General features: G+C 42.8%; 1 protein-coding gene across 3 annotated transcripts in view; it reads left to right on the top strand.

Moving 5' to 3' along the window:
- The first annotated feature begins 1,241 nt into the window (after nt 1–1,241).
- The window catches only part of KRT5 (keratin 5), a 23,690-nt gene continuing 2,833 nt past the window's right edge, over nt 1,242–22,098 (top strand). Inside the window, exons 1-9 of one of the 3 annotated variants that reach the window (XM_049625532.1) lie at nt 1,242–2,134; nt 2,717–2,931; nt 3,720–3,780; nt 3,891–3,986; nt 4,547–4,711; nt 5,101–5,226; nt 5,456–5,676; nt 6,654–6,688; nt 7,153–7,839. In XM_049625532.1, coding sequence (XP_049481489.1) covers nt 1,583–2,134; nt 2,717–2,931; nt 3,720–3,780; nt 3,891–3,986; nt 4,547–4,711; nt 5,101–5,226; nt 5,456–5,676; nt 6,654–6,688; nt 7,153–7,475 — 1,794 coding nt within the window. In that variant the 5' untranslated portion in view covers nt 1,242–1,582 and the 3' untranslated portion in view covers nt 7,476–7,839. Of the gene's footprint in view, nt 2,135–2,716; nt 2,932–3,719; nt 3,781–3,890; nt 3,987–4,546; nt 4,712–5,100; nt 5,227–5,455; nt 5,677–6,653; nt 6,689–7,152; nt 7,840–22,098 lie in introns of those variants that run through there. The other 2 variants (XM_049625534.1, XM_049625533.1) reach the window with 2 other exon arrangements.

Genomic DNA, 22,098 nt, shown 5'->3' with positions numbered 1-22,098 from the left:
CCCAGGGGTGCCCCCCACCCTGCCCCAGCTCTTAATCACCCAGTGCTGTGCTGACTCAGAGTCCTGCTTCTATTTAGAGGAGGCCGAGAGGTGATCCCACTCAGGTCTGCGGCCAAAAGGAAGGGTGTGGTTTAAGACACACACTTGCTAAGCCTAAGCAGACCCCCTCTGCTCCATGCGGTGCCACAGCCCCCCTGGACAAGCACAGCAGAGGGGGCTTGCAGGGGTCCTGTCTAAAGTGACTGTGGCAGACAGCTATGCCTGCCCCCCCCACCCCAAATCTGCTCCGCCTGGCCTATCTGGCAGGACAATCCATAGCCGTGGGATTCCATTTTCTGTTCCCCTGGCCCTCAAGGAAACTTTGGGCTGGCGCTTAGAGAAACCACAGTAGTCCCTGCTGCTTGCAACGGGGTGGTTCGCCGTTATAACAGGCCGACAGATTCTCAACATGTTCCTGATGAGATTAGAAGCTCCTGCAGGTATGTGTTTGTGGCAGCCTTCAGCCTGTATCAACAGATACGATGACTCATTTCTTCCCTAGTGGAATAACTGAGGGCTTGCTGGAACACACCTGGGGGGCTGAGGGGAGGGGCACGGGCAGAGCAGCTCCCTCTGAAGAGAGACGTGACTGCCAGGCTGAGTCTAGGGACCTCTTGTGAGGGATTGCATGGGCCCCTTGGGTTTGCTAAGCCCTCATGGGGTCCTGCCCAGGCCGAAGAGCAGGGGAAAGGTCAAAGCCACAGAAAATCTCGAATCAGGAGGAGCTATGGAGCGACAGGCCTGCCCCTGCAGGCGCAAAGAGGTCTAGACCAGGGGCTGAGGACACCCTACATTCTCTGTTTCTGGAGCCTGGGGCTTGGGGAGCCTTTCTGGTGCAGACGTTGCCAGAGAATCTGCCCTGTGGGCTCTGGGATGCTAACTTGGCCTCCCCCAAGAAAGCAAATTGTGCAGCAAAGGACAGAAGTCTATTTTCCCCTCTAGCACGTAGCTGAGCTCTGAGGCCACAGATGCCCTTCCAACTGCCCAAATCCCTGCAGCAACCTCCTGCCTAAAAGAGTAAAAAAAGCAGTTCCCTGCCAGTGGGGACTCACTTTCCTCCAGTTCGTGAACTGTGTACACCGTGCTGAGATGGTTGACAGTATCCCTGGTCCTGTAAGCACCCCTTAGGATAGCGGCCAAATGCCCCCCTACTTTCTGGTGCCCTTCTTGGTGCTCACAGCCCCGGGCCCCCATGGCGAAGAGAGACTGGCTGGCAGCATCGCCAGCTTTCTGCCAAGACATCAGCGCTGCAAGGCAAGGTTATTCCTAACTGAGCACAGCCTGCCAGGAAGCAAGCGTTTGCACCCCACACCACTGTGCAGGTGTGACGGTGAGCTCACAGCTGCCCCCCAGGCATGCCCAGCCCACTTCATCATTCACAGCTCGACAGTTCTCCCGCCCAACCCAGTCCTAGAGGATAAAAAGGGGGGATTGAAGTTCCTGGGTAACAGAGCAGCCTTCTGCGTCCTGCTGAGCTCTGTTCTCGTCAGCACTTCCCGACCCCTAGTGCCCGGTACTCTTGCTCCGCCAGGAACAAGCCATCATGTCTCGCCAGTCGAGTGTATCCTTCCGGAGTGGGGGCGGCCGTAGCTTTAGCGCTGCCTCTGCCATTACCCCGTCTGTCTCCCGCACCAGTTTCACCTCCGTGTCCCGGTCCGGGGGTGGCGGTGGCGGCTTCGGCAGGGTCAGCCTAGGGGGTGCTTGTGGAGCAGGTGGCTATGGCAGCCGGAGCCTCTACAACCTGGGAGGCTCCAAGAGGATCTCCATCAGCACTAGTGGTGGCAGCTTCAGGAACCGATTTGGTGCAGGTGCTGGAGGCGGCTATGGCTTCGGAGGTGGAGCCGGGAGTGGATTTGGTTTTGGCGGCGGAGCCGGTGGCGGCTTTGGGCTCGGTGGCGGCGCTGGCTTTGGAGGTGGCTTTGGTGGCCCTGGCTTCCCTGTGTGCCCCCCCGGAGGCATCCAAGAGGTCACCGTCAACCAGAGTCTCCTGACTCCCCTCAACCTGCAAATCGACCCCACCATCCAGCGGGTGAGGACTGAGGAGCGGGAGCAGATCAAGACCCTCAACAACAAGTTCGCCTCCTTCATCGACAAGGTGAGCCGGGGTCCTTTTTGAAAAAAACAATATGAGTGTATATATAAATGCCAAAGAAAGGGGGAAGAAGGGAGGTTTTCTGACTTTGTGAAAATACCTGCATAGGTGTCTGTTATGGTTTTTTCTGTGTGCTGGATTTGTGGCCCATTTTCTTAGACTGGCAGCATAGAAGAGCGGGTCTTATTGCTTCTATTTCTTCGCTCTTCAGAGATTACCCCGAAAGGGCTCCTTGATTCCTGCGGGACAGAGAGATGAATTCTATGCCTCACGTAACAGGGCTGATTGAATAGAAAAGTAGATGAGTTCATCGGGCAGTCATCTGAGTACCTTCACAGCCACCCCTGCACCAGGCCATGCACCACCCAGCTGTGCCCACGGTGCAGGCTGTGTGTCCTGTCTCCCATAGAACACCTCACTCTGGACACCTCACTCTGGACCTCCCCTCCTGGGGCCCAGGGCCAGGCATGGCGGTGCCTGGTGAGGGGGGTGGGGAGGGCAGCATGAAATGGGAGGAAAACTGGTGAATTGACCATCGAGACACGAAATTCAAGTTTCTCCACCTTCACACTCTGCCTTCTCCAGGTGCGGTTCCTGGAACAACAGAACAAGGTCCTGGACACCAAGTGGACTCTGCTCCAGGAGCAGGGCACCAAGACCGTGAGGCAGAACCTGGAGCCCTTGTTTGAGCAGTACATCAACAACCTCAGGAGACAGCTGGACAGCATCCTGGGGGAGAGGGGCCGCCTGGACTCAGAGCTGAGGAACATGCAGGACCTGGTGGAGGACTTCAAGAACAAGTGGGTTGTGGGGAGCAGAGATGGGGCGGGTGGTGTCTTCTTGGCACCAGATGCACTTCATAACCAGACTGCCTGCCACTTATGCTTTCCCCACGGGCTAGATGTGTATACTTTTCTATGGACACCTGAAGTACTAGGGAAAAAATCCAGCCCATGTTTAGAAAGTACCAGGCCCAAGTTCAGTCCATTGGTAAGGCACTTAGCCACCAGCCAAAGCAGCAAGCTCAGTGCCCTTGGTACCACCTGGCGAAATAAACATCATGTAATCCTTGCTCTTTGGGGCTTTTCTTCCCAGGACACTGGAAGGATACAACATGGGCTTTCTGATGGGTGGCCCCCAAAGCAGGAACTGAGGACATAACCCAACATAAGTGGCTCAAATAATTTCTTTAGTCCTTGTGAACAAGCAGCTGGGTTGGTAGTTTTTGGTTTGTTTTTTCACAAGGCCATGAAAGCTGAAAAAAAAAAAGCAGTAGGGAAATTGACTAGAGGTGGAGTTGGGGAGAAACAGCACAGCTTCTTTCCAGGAATATTCCTGATACCACTGAATTGTAGCAATAATATAAAGATTATCTGGTAGGCAGTTACAGAAAAACCGATATCCTTATGGGTGAGGACTTTGCCCAGGGGTTCAGACTACCAGTGCTCCCCCACTCTCTGCCCTCATGATGCGAGAAGACACTTCCTAGAGGGAAGGCAGGCTCACAGTTGTCTTCATGCAGTAAAGACCCCAGGCCTTACCTGTCCCTCATCTCCTGATCAGCACTTCCTATCCTTTTTACCACCAGGTATGAAGATGAAATCAACAAGCGTACCACTGCTGAGAATGAGTTTGTGATGCTGAAGAAGGTGCGTGGGTAGAAGACAGCCTATAGCCTATGGCTATGCTGTCTTATGGTGTCATTCATTTATGTCAGGGTAAAAATCGGGTGTGGTGCCAACCATCCCTGTTTCTCTAGGACGTGGATGCTGCCTACATGAATAAGGTGGAGCTAGAGGCCAAGGTCGATGCCCTAATGGACGAGATCAACTTCATGAAGATGTTCTTTGAGGCGGTAAGAAATGCCCCCTATTTGGGACCCAGAGACATGGCCACTGGGACATCACCAAGAATTAGGGGCTCCAGGATTGACCTCAGTGATTCCTAGTCTGTGGACACATCTCTGTCTCTCCTTCCCCCTTGGTACTACTCACACTTTGTTACTTATGAAGCCAACACTTTAAAAAAAGAAAGTCAAATTTAAAGCAAATGCAGAGTGAGGTTTGGAGTGAGTTATTAGAGGTACAAGTATTCTTTTTCTGGCCACCTCCCCTTGCAGGAGTGCCACCCCCTCTCTGTTTTCTCCCAGCATGCAGACCACACAGCTAGATTCTTTTAAAATAAAGTATGACCCAAGAAGATGTGAGTCTGAGAAGTTACATGATGCGGGTTTATTGGAGGTTCAGAGTTGTTAAAGTTTTTTTTTAAGTAGATGGAGTAATGATTTGGATTGTTTATTAACTTATCTAAATTTTTGATGTAGGTGTTTTATTTCTTTTCTCAAGCTGACATACCACAATGAATGGAAGATTTGAATGGACCTGATATTAATGCTGACTTCAAATCTCCCCACAGGAGCTGTCCCAGATGCAGACGCATGTCTCAGACACTTCTGTGGTCCTGTCCATGGACAACAACCGGAACCTGGACCTGGACAGCATCATCTCTGAGGTCAAAGCCCAATATGAGGAGATTGCTAACCGCAGTCGGACAGAAGCTGAGTCCTGGTACCAGACCAAGGTGGGTGCTGTGGTGAATATATCCTGAGTGAGGGGATGGACACATGTCTAGGATTCCAGGTCATTGACAAAATGCTAAGGGTGGGGCTTCTGAAACCTGCTGAGGCCTCTTTGCATGACTTATGGGAACAATTATGCATGTATTTTCCATATAAATTCAAGAACCTTAAGGAGAATCTCATTCTGAATCCCACACCTATGTCTCTATGAAAACAAAGGCGCTAAAGGGAAAATGATCTAAGACCAGGTCCACCTGGACAAAGCTGAAACTAGCACCAGGGCCCAGACAACTACACTACTTGCCACCTTGGTAGCTCCTACCTGTGAGCTTTGGGAAAATGTTTCCGCCCTCATATGATTGGGATCTTTCCTCTTTTCTGGTGGCATCAGTATGAAGAGCTGCAGCAGACAGCAGGCCGGCACGGGGATGATCTTCGCAACACCAAGCAAGAGATCTCTGAGATGAACCGGATGATCCAGAGGCTTAGAGCTGAGATTGACAATGTCAAGAAGCAGGTAGGGAGAGGTTGGGAGACCTCTGTTTGGTTTTGTTTTACTTTTTATAAACACACACACACACACACACACACGCACACAGAACTGGGAGAAGTACCAGCATTTCAATGTTCTACAATCCACAATGACCAGGACAAATGTACTGGCTTCTCCCTGGAATCTCAGAATGAGATACCTCAGGCCTAGCTCAGCTACTAAAGAGTCCCCACTCTCTTCTTTCCCTCCGTAGTGTGCCAATCTGCAGAACGCCATTGCTGATGCTGAGCAACGCGGGGAGCTGGCCCTCAAGGACGCCAAGCACAAGCTGGCTGAGCTGGAGGATGCTCTGCAAAAGGCCAAGCAGGACATGGCCCGGCTGCTCAGGGAGTACCAGGAGCTCATGAACACCAAGCTGGCCCTGGATGTGGAGATTGCCACCTACAGGAAGCTGCTGGAGGGCGAGGAGTGCAGGTGGGCAACATAATGACTCACTTCACAAGCTCAGGATGGCCTCACATTTGATAATATGAAGCTTCTCCTCCACTACGGGGTGTAAATCACACAAACAAGTGACCACTGTCTTGTGCATGATAATTATTCTTCACTAATCCAGTTTCAATCTGACACCAAGGCATACAGCTGACCTATACAATGTTTCTGACCCTGTTCCCAGCATCGGATTCCTCTCTTTCTTTTTTTTTTTTAATTTTTTTTAATGTTTATTTATTTTTGAGACAGAGAGAGACAGGGCATGAACGGGGGAGGGGCAGAGAGAGAGGGAGACACAGAATCAGAAGCAGGCTCCAGGCTCTGAGCCATCAGCCCAGAGCCTGACGCGGGGCTCGAACTCACGGACCGCGAGATCGTGACCTGAGCTGAAGTCGGACGCTTAACCAACTGAGCCACCCAGGCGCCCCTGATTCCTCTCTTTCAAACAGCTAAGCAACTCAACAAATATCTTCCTCATTCTTCAAGTATCTTTTCTTCAGGAAGCGTTTCATGATTACTCCAGCTGACTTGAATTCACTTGCATTTGGATTCTCAAACTACCCCGTTTTCTGCAATCTTCGGACACTATCCACTGTGTCCTTCCTGTTAGAAGTATTTCTGTCCATGCCAAGTCCCCTCAGAGAATGTCAGCTCCTACCAGGCCAAAACTGCTTCATATATATTCATATTTCCCACAGCCTCTTACTCATAGTTTCTGTATAATGGGTGGAGGAGAATGTGAATTACAATCTTCCTCCCATAACCTGTTTTTAGGTCAACACCTCTTCATTGGAAGTCACTCTAGAGGGCTATCTCTTTCTCTGATTTAAGCAGCTTTTGGGCATGCAGTCTCCTTGTTTGTAAAACAAGCTCTAAACATGACTATGGGAATTATCCACATGGACTACTACTGTCTTTTGGGGAGTTTAAAACTCTGACTTTAGTTTTTCTCCTTTTAGACTGAGTGGAGAAGGAGTTGGACCAGTCAACATCTGTAAGTAAAGTTGAACAGACATTAACAATGATGATAACGTGGGGTATTTTGCACCAAGTCAAAATCCTACTATTTCTAGATACTAGTAACTCCCATCCCAATATATGATGTATTTAATACACTTAGTGGGAAGCAGGTGGTAGAGGGGAAAGAACACAGACTGAGACATGAACCAACATGGCACATGTCTTGTTTCTTAAAGGGTATGGCCCTATATCCTACACATCTTGTAACCTTTCCCTGTTGTTGTCCTTACCTGCTGAAGACTTAGCACCATCCCTTGCCTTCTATGCTCACCAACTGTCTGTTAGGGACTTAACTAAATGGATTAGTTCTGGGCCTTCATTTGCTACTTTGTGAAAGGGGCCAGGTACAGTGCTAACATTAGCAGTATCAAATAATTTGGACGTGTAGGATCAATCAAGCCAGCTGGTCTTACCAAGTTCTCTCCCCTTTCTCTGCAGCTGTCATCACAAACAGCGTGTCCTCTGGCTACGGAGGCGGCAGTGGCTTTGGCAGTGGCCTTGGTGGAGGTCTTGGCGGTGGTCTTGGCGGTGGTCTTGGCGGTGGTCTTGGCAGTGGTCTTGGAGGAGGTGGCGGTGGGAGCTACTACTCCAGCAGCAGTGGAGGCGTTGGCCTCGGTGGTGGGCTCAGTGTGGGGGGCTCTGGCTTCAGTGCAGGCAGTGGCCGAAGCCTGGGGGTGGGCTTTGGCAGTGGTGGGGGCAGCAGCTCCAGTGTCAAGTTTGTCTCCACCACCTCTTCTTCCCGGAAGAGCTTCAAGAGCTAAGAGCCTGCCTCAAGTCACTGCCTCTCAAGTGCAGCCACCAGACCTGTGGTGACCGCCTCTTCCAGGTGGTTGCCAAGCCAAAATTTTTCTTTTTCTGGAGTGTAGTCTAGAGCAAGCATATTGCAGAACTGCATTCTTTGGTTTCTGGAAGGGTCCACTCCCCAGTCTCTAGTCTCCCATGTCATGATTCTATGTTCTGCTTCAAATCAGCCTCTAGGTCTCTATAGCATGGTCCTTGATGTGAGAAGAATCCAAAGTTTTCTGGTATCTAAATCTTTCAGAACAGGGTCCCCATCCTAAGCCCAAATTTTGTTCTTGTTCTGACTACCTCCAAAGTGTGTTCAAATAAAAAATGCTTTTATAATATAAGCTGTCGTGCAGAATTGTTTTTTCAAGGCTTACAACCAGCTTAGAGACCCCATGAGGGGCAGTCTGTCCAGATGTGATTGGCTCCTCTGATGATTCATGGGGAGAATGGAATGACCTTGAAGGCAAAGTGGCCATCATGAGTGGTCCAGAGACTGCAAGAGGCAGAAGAGGAGGTTGCTAAAGCCTCTAAAATGAAGGAGTCTCTGAAGGGCATAAATGGTAATGTCCATTGTATTGCAATTTGGACAGATTTTAGAGCCTTTTGTTGGGAGGGGCCTGATTCAGGGTGGGCTGATTTGTAAGTAATAGCAGAAATGGGCTTAAGTGAGATTTGTAAATAAGGAATATGTTGCCTTCAGAACTCAAAAAAGCCTAAAAGACATTAGGCCTGTTCTAGTATTGTAGGTGCTAAAAGGGTCAATAGCTATTTCTTGACAGTGTCCATGTGGCCTTTGTATTACCAGATAATTTGAAGTATTTAACTGAGATGGCAGGAACTTGCACTATGTGTGGAGCAGTGGCCCATCCTCTTTTTTTTTGTGAGCTGCTTCGTATTTGCATGTCCTGAATGCATGTGTCCAGTGATTTTTTCAGAGGAGGATTCATCAGTGTAATATCATACTTGTGCTCCTAGAGAAAGTCACATACATTTAAGATCTTGCCTGCAAAGATTGTGTGCAATGCAGGGTTAAGGAGGCATTCCCTGAGCATCTGAGTTAAAGATGTGTTGTCCCCCTTCAGGGGTGAAGGCAAACTGTGAATGAAAGGCTGTGGGAATGGGTATTGAACAGAATATTGTTGGCCAAATCCATGAAAGCAAAGTCTTTACCAGTTGCTGATTGGATAGAGTCAGCAATTTCATTAATATTAGTAGGGGGCCTTAATGGGTGTGGCCATGACATTAAGGTTGTGGTAATCCACTATGGGGTAACTTTATTCTTTCCAACTTTAAAACCAAGCCAAATTGGATTTTTGAATGGAGAACGAGTAAGCATAATCCCTCTTCTCTAAACAGATCCCATATAATGGTTTTCACTCTTTGAAGGACTTGTTCTAATTTACATTGGAGCATAGAGGGGAAGGTCTATGGAGCCCCATTTTGTCAAGCCAATGTGTAAGTGTCAAGGGCTTAATTTAATTTTAGTTTGTTTGAATGTGCATGACCACTGTGAGATGTTTTAGGGGGCTATAGATGAAATTTAGGCAAGTCAGTAGCTCTGATTAATTAACGTGAGGCATGCCTATCTGTTCTCTATTTTGGGTTCGATAACTCTCCCATGATTACAGGGGTACCTTGTTTAAATTTAGTGAGATATGAGGCATAAGTGTAATTTGACTTCCAGTATGGATTAAGGTCATGAAGATTTGCCAATTGGTGTATTTCAGATGTTAAAGCTAATTTAGAACCTACATGATAGAGGCACAAAGCCAATCCATGCCCTTTTTAAAAATCTTTTTTGGGAATCCTCTTGCACTGTTGGTGGGAATGCAAATTGGTGCAGCCACTCTGGAAAACATAAAAACAGAAAAAATTAATCAAAAAATTAAAAATAGACCTACCCTATGACCCAGCAGTAGCACTGCTAGGAATTTACCCAAGGGATATAGGAGTACTGATGCATAGGGGCACTTGTACCCCAATGTTTATAGCAGCACTCTCAACAATAGCCAGATTATGGAAAGAGCCTAAATGTCCATCAACTGATGAATGGATAAATTGTGGTTTATATACACAATGGAGTACTACGTGGCAATGAGAAAGAATGAAATATGGCCCTTTGTAGCAACGTGGATGGAACTGGAGAGTGTCATGCTAAGTGAAATAAGCCATACAGAGAAAGACAGATACCATATGTTTTCACTCTTGTGTGGATCCTGAGAAACTTAACAGAAACCCATGGGGGAGGGGAAGGAAAAAAAAAAGAGGTTAGAGTGGGAGAGAGCCAAAGCATAAGAGACTCTTAAAAACTGAGAACAAACTGAGGGTTGATGGGGGGTGGGAGGGAGGGGAGGGTGGGTGATAGGTATTGAGGAGGGCACCTCTTGGGATGAGCACTGGGTGTTGTATGGAAACCAATTTGACAATAAATTTCGTATATTGAAAAAAAATTTTTTTTAAATTAAAAAAATCTTTTTGATGCATAAATTCTCTTAGTAAGTTTTGAATTTCCAATGGCATCAGATTGTGTTTCAGTTCTTTGTTTCTTCCCTGTTTCCAGATTTCTTTCTTACATTCCATTCTTTCTTTCATCTTCTACTTCTTTTGCTTTTTCTTCTTCTTCTCTCCCTCCCTCCTTCCCTCCCCCCCTTCCTTCCTCCCTCCCTCCCTCCTTCCCTCCCTCCCTTCCTTCCTGCCTTCCTTCCTTCCTTCCCTCCCTCCCTCCTTTCCTCCTTCTTTTTCTTTCTCCCTCCCATTCTCTCTCTCTCTTTTTCTTCACTGTGCTTATTTGATGTACTTGGGGGAGAGGGATTTTTTCTCTACCTTCCTCATGTCTATAAATTTATTCCTCCAGAGGGGATTCCCTCATGGAAATAGTTGAATCACAGTTGTGTCACAGCTATAACATATGTGTGTACCCCTATATGGACCTAAGGATGAGGACCTTTTTTGGCAATAAGGGCATGGGAAGCAGCAACAGCAGCAAAGGCATTTTGCAGGGTCCTAGTAAACCATCTGTCTTTCAGAATCTGGCCTCAGCATGCCATATAGTAACTGTTCTTTCTCCACATGGGTGATCGCCTGATGGGACCATATATTGCACAGGTCCTTGATGGGACCATATATTGATCTTTCCCTTGAGCACTTCACAGAATGGAGACTAATACCTGCTTGAGACACACACTAATGATCACAGGGTAAGAGTCATTCCCTTAATGTTAGTGTCAGTCATTGTTTATGGGAGAATTGAGAACACAATTCAATATGAGACACACAGATAAGTCTGAGCTGAGTGCATGACCTAATGCCATTTTAAGGAGGTCATCCCCAGTCCCATATTCCTGTCTTTAAATGATGATTATTGAAACTTCTTCATAGGTCAGTTAAGTCTATAACAGATGCCTAGAACTCAGTAGATGTAACACAAAGCAATACAGCTCAAAGTGCAAGTCTGAAAACAGGCAGCAACACAACTCAAAGAACCACTAGATAAAATGCAATAGCTCAAACTGTATGGTTACAAGTAGATGGCAGAGCTATACTGCGAGACAAAGCAAGAAAAGAAGGACCTCAGTGGTAACAGTCATCATCTAGACATCCTGCTCACAGTACCAATTATTATAGCCACCCTACCGAGGCAGGATGGATCTCCACTCAAAATTTGATTCAACTATTGATACTTATGACAATACACATACACACCAGGATGGCATGAAAATATATTACTCACATAATAAGGCTTTCTGAGGGAGAGAAGGGAAGGCTTCCTAAACTGGCTCAAATATGGCTTGAAAGAGCAAGGAATGGAGATGGAGTAGGGTTTTTATGGTGGCTAGGCGTTATGCCAGGCTGAGGATTCCCACATATGGCTTGAAGTTCCCACTAGTCACAAAAAAGGGAAAGAACATCAAGACTTCTTTCTTATCAGTTTTCTCAGATGTGGGAAAAGGGGAAGATGGATGTATAGGGGGCTTAGAAGCTGTCAAAGGTCATTATAGTAAGGGTGGCTCAACATTTAAAAAACCCACCACAATTATATAATGTATAACATTAACATTAACAGAATAAAAAGAGAAATCAAATGGTCTCCTTTGCCCCATGAACATATACAAAACAGACAGCAAATGTTATACTTAATACTGAATGATCAAAACTTTCTCATTGACACTAGGAAGGAGACAAGGATAGCTATGATCACCACAATTATTCAACATTATACTGGTGATCATAGCCAGTGCAATAAGGCAAGACACGGAAATAAACATCTTAAATATTGGAGTGAAAAACAACAACAAAAACAACACTAACACCAACACTGCACTTATTCGCATATTACATGGTTATATATGCAGAAAATCAAAAGATTCTTCAAGCTATTAGAATTAATGAGTGAATTTATCAAGGTTACCAGAAAATTAATATAAAATCAATTGTATTTCTATATATTAGCAAGAAACAATTAGAAAACAAAATTTAGAAGATCCCATTTTTAGTGGCATCAAAAATATCTGTTACATAAGAATAAAGATATGCAAAACTTATACACAGAAAACTACAAAACCTTATTGAAAATGACTAAAAACTAATAAAGCAAGGTATATACAGTATTCATGGATTGGAAAACTCATTATTGTAAATGTGTCAATTTACCCTAATTTAACTATGGATTCAAAATCAACAATAGTGAAATTATGGAAAGAGCACAAATGTCCATCAACTGATGAATGGATAAAGAAGATGTGAGATATATATATATATATGTGTGTGTGTGTGTGTGTGTGTGTGTGCGCGCGCACGCGCGCGCGCAATGGAATACTACTCAGCAATGAAAAAGAATGAAATCTTGCCATTTGCAACAACATGGATAGAACTAGAGGGTATTATGCTAAGAGAAATAAGTCATTCAGAGAAAGACAGATATCTTATGACTTCACTCATATGTGGAATTTGAGAAACACAACAGATGAACAAATGGGAATGCAAAGGAAAATAAGATAAAAACAGAGAGGGAGGCAAACCATAAAAGACTCTTAAATACAGAAAACAAACTGAGGGTTTCTGGAAGGAAGGTGGGTAGAGGGATGGGTTAAATGGGTGATGGGCACTAAGGAGGGCACTTTTGGGGATGAGCACTGGGTTTCGTATGTAAGAGATGAATCACTGGGTTCTACTCCTGAAACCAAGACTACACTGTATGTTAACTAACTTGAATTTAAATAAAACAAACAAACAAAAAACAAAGCAATTTCAATCAAATTTCAGCTGGTATTTTGGGGAAATTGATAAACCTATTCTAAAATTTGTATGGAAATGAAAAAAATCTAAAATAGTAAAAAAAAAAAACCTGAAAAAGACAAAGTTCTTATAGTTCCAGATATTGAGACTTTTATAAAAATATACTAAATAAGAGTGTAGTGTTGTGAAAATGACTGAAAAATGGACCAGTGGAACAATATATGGAATCTAGAAACAAACCACATAGGGACTCACTTGATTTAGGACAATGTTGCCATTGCAGTGCAATCAGGAAAGAGTGGTTTTGCACAACAAATACTACAAAGTCAGTTGACTCTCCATATGGCAAAAAAAATGTATCATGAGTCTTAATTCAGATCATAAACAAAACTCAATTTTAGCTGTATTATATTGTCCTATATGTGAAAGAGAAAATGATTGTTTGTTTATTTATTTATTTATTTAAAATGTTTGTTTATTTATTTTGAGGGGGGGAGAATGCAAGCAGGGAGAGGGGCAGAGAGAAGAGGAGATAAAGGGATAAATTCCCCAAGAAGATATTACAATCCTTAATGTGTATGCACCCAACAACAGAGCATCAAAATACATGAAGCAAAAACTGATAAATGACACGGAGAAACAGATGACTCTACTATTGTAATTGTTGACTTTAACAACCCTCTATTATTAATTGAGAGATCTAGTAGGCAGAAAATCAGTAAGGACATAATTGAACTCAATAGCACCATCAGTCATCTGGATATAATTGACATCTATCAAATACTTCATCCAACAGCAGCAGAATACACATTCTTCTCAAGCTTACATGAAACATTGGCAGGATAGAAAGAATAGAAATCATACAATCTATGCTTTCAAACCACAGTGGAAGTAAATCAGAAATGAATGACAGAAAAATAACTGAAAAATCCCCAATTATGAGGAAATTAAACAACGCACTTCTAAATAACACAAAAGTCAAAGAAGAAATATCAGGAGAAATTTTAAAAATAATTTGAACTAAGTGAAAATAAAAATACAACTTACCAAATTTGTGGGATGCTGCAAAAGCAGTGCATAGAAAGAAATCTATAGAACTGAATGCATATGTTAGAAAAGAAGAACCATCTAAAAATCAATAATCTAAGCTTCTACCTGTAGAAAGTAGAAAAAGAAGAGCAAATTAATTTCAAAATAAGCAGAAGAAAATAAATAATAAAAACTATAGCAGAAATAAATGAAGTAAAAGCAACAAATTAATACAAAAAAACTCAATGAAACCAAAAGTTCGTTCTTTGAAAAGTTCAATAAAATTAATATGCTCCAGCCAGCCTAACTAAGGAGAAAAAAAAGAGAAAAGACACAAGTTACTAATATCAGAAATGAATGAGTGGACATCACTATGGATCCCATGGACATTAAAAAGATAATAAAAGAATACTATGAACAACCCTATGTCCACAAATTTTATAACCCAGATGAAATGGACCAATTTCTTGAAAGACACAACCTGCCAAAATTCACATAAGAAGAAATAGACAATGTCAATAAGCATCTACCTATTAAAGTAACTGAATCAACAATTCATAATCTTCCAAAATAAAAACATCAGGCCCAGATGGGTTCACTAGTGAATTATGAAACTTTTAAGGAAGAAATTATACCAATTCTCCACAGTGTCTTCCAGTAGAAAGAAGCAGAAAGAATACTTCCTAACTCATTCTATGAGGCCAGCATTGTCTTCATATCAAAACCAGACAAAGACATTACAAAATAGGAAAACTATAAATCAAAATCTCTCATAAACATGGATTCAAAAATCCTCAGAAAAATATTAACAAGTTGGATTATAACAAAAAGAATTATAGACCATAAGCAAGTGGGACTTATTCTAGATATGTAAGGCTGGATAATTATCCAAAAATCAAGGACTGTAATTCATCACATCAACAGACTATAGAAGAAAATCACATGATAATGTCAGTAGATGCAGAAAAAGCATTTGACAGAATCCTCCACCATTTAAGATTAAAAACTCTCAGCAAGCTAGAAATAGAGAGTAACTTCCTCAACTTGATAAAGAACATCTACAAAAAATCTACAACTAACATCACAGTTAATGGTGAGAAACTAGAAGCTTTTCCACTAAGATCAGGAACAAGGCAAAGATGTCCCTTCTCACCACTCCTTTTCAACATTGCACTGGAGTTCCTAGCTAATGTAATAAGACAAGAAAAGCAAATAAAAGGTATATAGACTAGGAAGAAATGAAACTATCTTTGTTCACAGGAGACTTAATTGTTTATGTGAAAATTCAAATGAACTGACAAAAAATAATCCTGGAATTAATAAGTGATTATAGAAAGATTGCAGGATATGCAATGAATAACTGAAATTTGAAATGAAAAACCAAACTCCATTTACATTAGCACCTCCAAAACTGAACTACTTAGGAATAAATCTAGCAAAATGTATACAAGATCTATATGAGGAAAACTACAAAATTCTAATGAACAAAGTCAAAAAACTAAATAAATGAAGAGACATTCCATGTTCATGAATAGAAAGACTCAAAAATTTCAAGGTATCAGTTCTTCCTAACCTAATGTATAGATTCAATGAAATCTCAATCAAAATCACAAGTCATTTTTGGATATTGACAAACTGATTCTAAAGTTTACATGAAGAGGCAAAAGAACTGGAGTTGTCAACATAATATTGAAGGAGAAAAACAAAGTTGGAGGACGGACACCATCCAACTTTAAGACTTACTATAAAGCTATGGTAATGAAGACCATGTGTTATTGGTGAAGGAATAGATAAATAGATCAACAGAATAGAACAAAGATCCCAGAAGTATACTTGTACAAATAAAGTCAACAGGTCTTCGACAAAGCAACAAAGGCAATATACAATGGAGAGTCAGACTTTTCAACAAATGGTGATGGAACAACTGGACATCCATAAGCAAAAAGTGAATCTAGATATAGACCTTATGTTTTTCACAAAAATTAACTCAAAATGCATCATAAACTAAAATGTAAATGCAAAACTATAAAACCCTAAAAGATAAAATAGGAGAAAATCTAGATAATCTTGGCAATGACTTTTTAGATACAACACCAAAGGCATGATTCATGAAAGCAAGAATTGATCAATTGGACTTCATTAAAATTAAAAACTATTGCTCTGCAAAGACACTGACAAGAGAATGAGAAGTCAAGCCACAGACTGTGAGAAAATATTTGCAAAAGACATATCCAATAAAAAAAAGACTGTTGTCTGAAATATAAAGAGCTCTTAAAACCCAACAATAAGAAAACTAATAACCAATTAAAAAATAAACTAAAGATCTTAACAGACAGCTCAGATACAGATGGTAAATAAGATACACAAATGGTAAATAAGCATATGAAAAGATGCCCCTACCATATGTCATTAAGAAAATGCAAATTAAAACAATGAGATACCACCACGCACCTCTTAGAATAGTGAAAATTCAATACTCTGACAACACCAAATGCTGAGGAGGATGTGGAGCAACAAGAATTCCATTCATTGTTAACGGGAATACAAAATGATACAGCCATGTTGGAGACAGTTTGGCGGTTTCTTACAAAATTAAACACACTCTTAACTGTATTATCCAACAATCACCCTCTGCAGTACTTACCCAAATGAGCTGAAAATTTATGTCCATACAAAAACCTGCACTTAATGTTTATAGCAGCATAGATTCACCAGCTGTAGCAAACGTACCCCTCTGGTGAAGGATGTTGATAGTGAGGGAGGCTAAGTCTGCGAGGGCTCAGGGAGTACATGGGAACTCTGTACTTTCTGCTCAATTTTGCTGTGAACCTAAAACTCCTCTAAAAAATTACAGTATATTTTTAAGAATGGTACAATCATTTTGGAAAACTAAAATGTATTTACCATGTCAGGGGGGAAGGAGTAGGGGAAGGGTACATGTGAGATGTGCCTGGCTGGGCTGGCTGTACATTCCCTCTTGATGCAGCAATTCTATTTGTAGCCAATTATTTATGTAAAATGAAAACATATGTCCACACAAAGCCTCATGAGTATGTTGCTAACTGTTTTATAGATGGTAATAAACTGGAAATAGTTTAGGAACCTATCAGTCAGAATGGCTAAAGAAACTGTGGTATATTCATACAATGGCGCATCACTCAGCAATAAAAAAGAACGAACTATTAATTAGCAATGAACTATCACAACAACGTGGATGAATCTCAGAAACATTTTGCTGATTAAAAAATCCAGACGCACACATATAAATGACATATAAATATATAAAATAATAACAAATAAATATATGTATTTTTAAAGTGTATACTGTTTGGTTCCATTTATATAAAGTTCTAAAATAAACACATTCATCCAAGGTGGAAAAAATCTAAAAATAGTGATTGCCCAGGACAGCGGGATTATAGGAAAAAGGACACAAGGGAATGTCCTAGAATAATGGAAATGTTCTCTATCTTGATATTGTATGGATTATGAAAGTGCATGAATTTGTCAAATTTGATTGAACTCCACACTTAAGATCAGTGCATTTCACTGTATGTAATTTATGCCTCAATTAATTTAAAAACATTTTACAAGAAAGAATATTCCACCCTTCAAGTTTTCTATAGTGGATATGGGAGAGAAAGAAGGGAATTGGGAATGGAATCTAATTTACCCAATCAACAGTTTCTGCCACAGGGTCCAAGCATTCCATATTGAATGTTCTTCTTTGTCCTTTTGGAAAAATCCAGGCTGTTTCTGGAAGCAGCTGAGGAAAGGGCAGAGGAAAATGGGAAGGAAGTTAAATTTATCAGATCCCCTTGAGGTCTCCTTTGCCTCATAAATTCCATGGACTTGTGCCAGAATATTGATCTGTCACTAATCCCAACCCTAGGCTTAAAGTGAGATTACAAAGGATTAACAGATGAAGTTGCCACTAAATGCCAAGAAATCTCAGAGGAGAACGTTTGAGCTATGTTTGCTCTCTAGCATATTCACACTAAGACTCGGCTGATTTTGAGATGAGTTTTTTGGGTCAGAATTACTCCAAATTATCCTGAATTGGGGATAAATTAACTACCCAATGTATTCATCATTAACTAGACATTCTGCCTTTGCTGATATATGATCCTGTCACTGTGTTCTCTGCCAAAATCGTGTGTATAAACCTTGAGAAATACAAGGGAAGTCCTACAGTTTAGTGCATACTGTATGTTCACAACAGCCTAGTAACTAAGTAATACAATTTTGAAAGTTTCAATACTGTCTGAACCTCTGTGTATATCCTAGAAGGCTGCACTCTCTACTCCAACTTTGGTGCTACTGCCTACAATCTTTATGCATGTGGCTGCATGTGTTTTTTTCAGTGGGTCCTCTGTAGGTATGGGACTGGGTCTGTGGGATTCCCTCTGAACAGCATCATTCTGCACTGAGGCTTGCAGGATTAGGCACTTAGTATTAAACTTCTGATGGATTATGACAATATTGTATCCCTCAGTCTCATCTGCCAGCTCTCCACCCAAGGAGTCAGAAAGACAAGGCAGACTTTGCATGGGCTCCATCTCCAGGACTTCCCTCTTGCATTCCTCCATGCTGGGAAAAATGCAAGGAGTACAAGTTAACCCCTGGGCCCCAGAACAAAGGCCTTCTTCATTCCATGACGATCAGAAGGAACCACGGAAGGGAGGCTGTCCTGGCAGAAAGAAGAGGCTGGGTTCAGCAGCCTGCTGGGGAGGAGGCTGACTGTCATCGGCATTACTCAGGTTGCTTGCTTTAGTTTCTCTCACATAGTTGCGTGAACTATCACCCTTTGTTTGACTCTTGTTATGAAGGTCTGGCCTTCTCCACCCTGCTTCTCTGGGAAAATATAACTCCCCTGAGCTTCACCATGGGACATGATTCAGGAACACTGGGGAGGTTTCATTGAAGAAATCCATTTCTAACCACCCTGTGGGTCCCCACTACCTATGAACACAGCCCTGTCCTGAGAGTGGAAGCAAGAGGAGAGGGCAGAGGACAGAACTCTAGAGGAGAAAAAAAGCACAGCTTAGACCCAGGGCGGCAATCTAAAAGTGGGTTCCAGAACACAGGACACCTCCCTGCAACCAAAGATATAAAGAATCCAGGGCAAATGAATCAAGTACAAACTTGACATTTTGAGTGTGGTGGGATAAGAAAAGAGTAAAATCACAAGGGGACTCACCATGGGGTCCCTTCTGTCTAACTCGCCCACCTCACTGTCATAGGAACCTGTGGCAGCTCTCATGAATCTTTCTCTAGCTGACATCACTCATGGTCAGGGTCACCAGAATTGATTCCCGGGGCATTATTCCCTGGCAGGTAGTGATGACAATTTTTGGGAAAGAGATCTTTAGATATATTAGAGAGAATATAATATAATATAATATAATATAATATAATATAATATAACATAGAATGTCTTATCAATCTGTAAATAGGAGAAATACTTGTGTTGGGAAATGAAACATAGTACTTTATACTGCTGGTGCTATCTGGTGCACATGGCAAGCTGGGAAGTTGATAATATGTTCAAGTTAAACCATCCTCTGACAGGCTAAATAGTTGAATGTAAAGTTCCTGCTGCAATTGAATTATATCCCATATTCAGAGATGAGTCTGCTCCTACGCTGGAAAAGCTATATAGTCAGTACCAAAGGAGGCACTGATCTGGTCACATGTGCTGCTTGATAGCAGCCTGTCCCTGCGTTCACAACCCTGAGGACAGAAGAGGACCGACCCAACAGCAGGTGGCTCAGAGGAGACTGACTCCATAGGACAGAGAAGGCAGCTTGCTGGGCTCCCACCAAAGACCCAGATCCTCCTTTTCTCTGGCCACAGTTTCCTTCCAGCCATTTGGGTAAGGAGCTGCTTCCACCCTTGAGCAGAGCTTTCCCCTGTCCTGCTGCTCTGAGTACCAACAAGCTTGTAAATCATACTTCTGCTACTGTTGCTCTTCTGGTTTCCATGGCTCTGAGTGGCTTCTAGGAAGAAGTGCAAACTCCACCTGTGACTTCCAGATCCTTACCAATATGACAAATCTGCAATGCTGTTATCATTTTTTTTATCCCCGCCCCCTCTGCCACACACACAGCTGCATCTGTGTTTCAGTTCTTGAAGATTCTCATGAGTTCCTGAACTCATCAAGCTTCTTCATACTTCCATTATAATAATGGTATTAGCTCATCTTCATTGAGAAATTCTGTGCAGGCACTGTGCTAACGCCTTTATGTTACTTCCTATAATCCTCACAACACTGTGAAGTAGGTACTATGTTCGCCCCCAGGTTACAGCTGAAAAATGAAAGTTTTCAAAAACACATAGGAACCTAGTTATGAGCCTGAGCACTCTGTCTCCAGAGCTCATGCTCTTTTTTAAAAAAAAATTTTTAATGTTTATTCATTTTTGAGAGATAGACAAAGTGCAGAGGGGCAGAGAGAAAGGGAGACACAGAATCTGAAGCATACTCCAGGCTCTGAGCTATCAGCATAGAGCCTGGTGTGGGGCTTGAACTCACAAACCATGAGATCATGACCTGAGCCAAAGTCAGACGCTTAAATGACGGAGCCACCCAGGCACCCCTAGAGCCCATGCTCTTAACCAGGGGTTGAACAACTTTTTCTTTAAAGGGCCAAATAGATCTACTATTAGTACTACTAAAAAGTAGATCTTTTAGTATTTGCAAGCCATACATTCTCAGTGGCAACAACCCAACTACACCATTACAGTGTGAAAGCAGCTCTAGACATAAATATTGGGCAAAATGCATGCTACTGCCACCTGACTTGCCAACCCTTCCTACCCTTCCTGGCATCATCTATGCCAAGCCTAAAGCCTTTATCCCAAGAGAGTAGAGCAGATCAGAACACTGCACCATGGGAAGGAACACATCTTTCCCAGAACTGGGTGGAAGCACATTTCTTGGTCAGCCATTGTGCAACCAGGGTGGAGAGAAGGAAGCCATTTCCATCATCTTGAGAAGGTATCTCTTTCCTGAAAGATGCTCAGATAGCACCTCCTTTGATATTGTGCACCCCAAAACACTGGGGAGATGGGACATTTATAAGATAGCACCAGGAGATTTACTCAGGTCATCTCAATGTGTGAGTTTCTCCTTTCTCTGCTGGTTGCCATTTCACCCTGTGTTTCTCACAGAATGCCCGCAATTGCTCTCAACACTCCTTGTGCTCAGTGCTTACTCTGTGGACCTCATTCCTCTCCAGACCAAATACCACACTCATTTCACAGCCTTATTTCCCTCTGAGGTGTGTAGCCAGTTTAGACTGCAAGTGCTGAGATTAGAAATATAAATTTTGAAAAAAAAAAAGAAATATAAATTTTGAATTTACTTGTGACATCATCACACATGTAAGGACACATTTGTATGATTCACTGTTTCTATATGCCCCTCAACTTTCTGTACACACCCCATTAAGGAGTCTGCTTCTTGATTCCTAAGAAACGTCAAAGTCTGTTGGAATCAAAATTCAGTGATTCCTCAATGATTTTTGTCCTTACTCACTTTCAATTCCTTAAGTTAAGCTCTAAGTGAACATTTCAAAACAGGACAGAAAAGGTGTCTATGGATTCCAGTTGGAGAGAAAATTTTGCATAATAATCAGATCAGTGGAAGACCAAGCATTGGGGAGACGGGTGCAGAGGTCAGGCCTCTGGGCAGAGTGGCCCTTGGTGATGTCTCCTGTCCTTTCAGGAAACTTCCAGTTGGGCAGCTTATCACACAGGACAGAGACAAAATGCTCATCTGGCAGTGTAAAAACTCAACTCTCCAGTTCCTTTGCCTTTCAAAGGGAGTTATGTCCCCAATATAGCCACCATTTCCATGCCCAGGCCATCAGGAGGAACAGCCAGAAGCTCCAGAGAGACAGGTACAAACATGGTGAAAAAACACTGCAGGCCACTTCTTGCTCAGGCCTCTGGGAAAATGCCTATAAGAACTCAGACAGTCGCAACCTGATGGGAAGGGTGTTGCTGGTAGAGGAGAAAACCTGTGTGGGAAGGGGGCACACAGAGGAGTGTCTGAGTAAGCAGAAGGAAGGGACAATTATCACAGATCAGCTCCTTGTCTCCTTTGTTTGAGAACATGACTAATTCCTGACTTCAGTGAATTCATACGCAGCCTTATTGTGTTGGGATCATCAAGGCTGGAAGGCAGGAGAATTTCTCCATGACTAAAGGAAGCCAAAGAAGCAATCTTCATATTTCATACCTTTAAGAGGCTGGGAGTGATCTCACTATTTGTAAAGATCAGCCCTTCCCAATCTGCAAGCTCACCTTCCAGGACGGAGCCCAGCCCAT

Source organism: Panthera uncia, chromosome B4, assembly GCF_023721935.1.
Source record: "Panthera uncia isolate 11264 chromosome B4, Puncia_PCG_1.0, whole genome shotgun sequence".
Taxonomy (NCBI): Eukaryota; Metazoa; Chordata; class Mammalia; order Carnivora; family Felidae; genus Panthera; species Panthera uncia.
The sequence above is the reverse complement of the archived record's forward strand: the minus strand, read 5'-3'. Positions and strand labels throughout refer to the sequence as shown.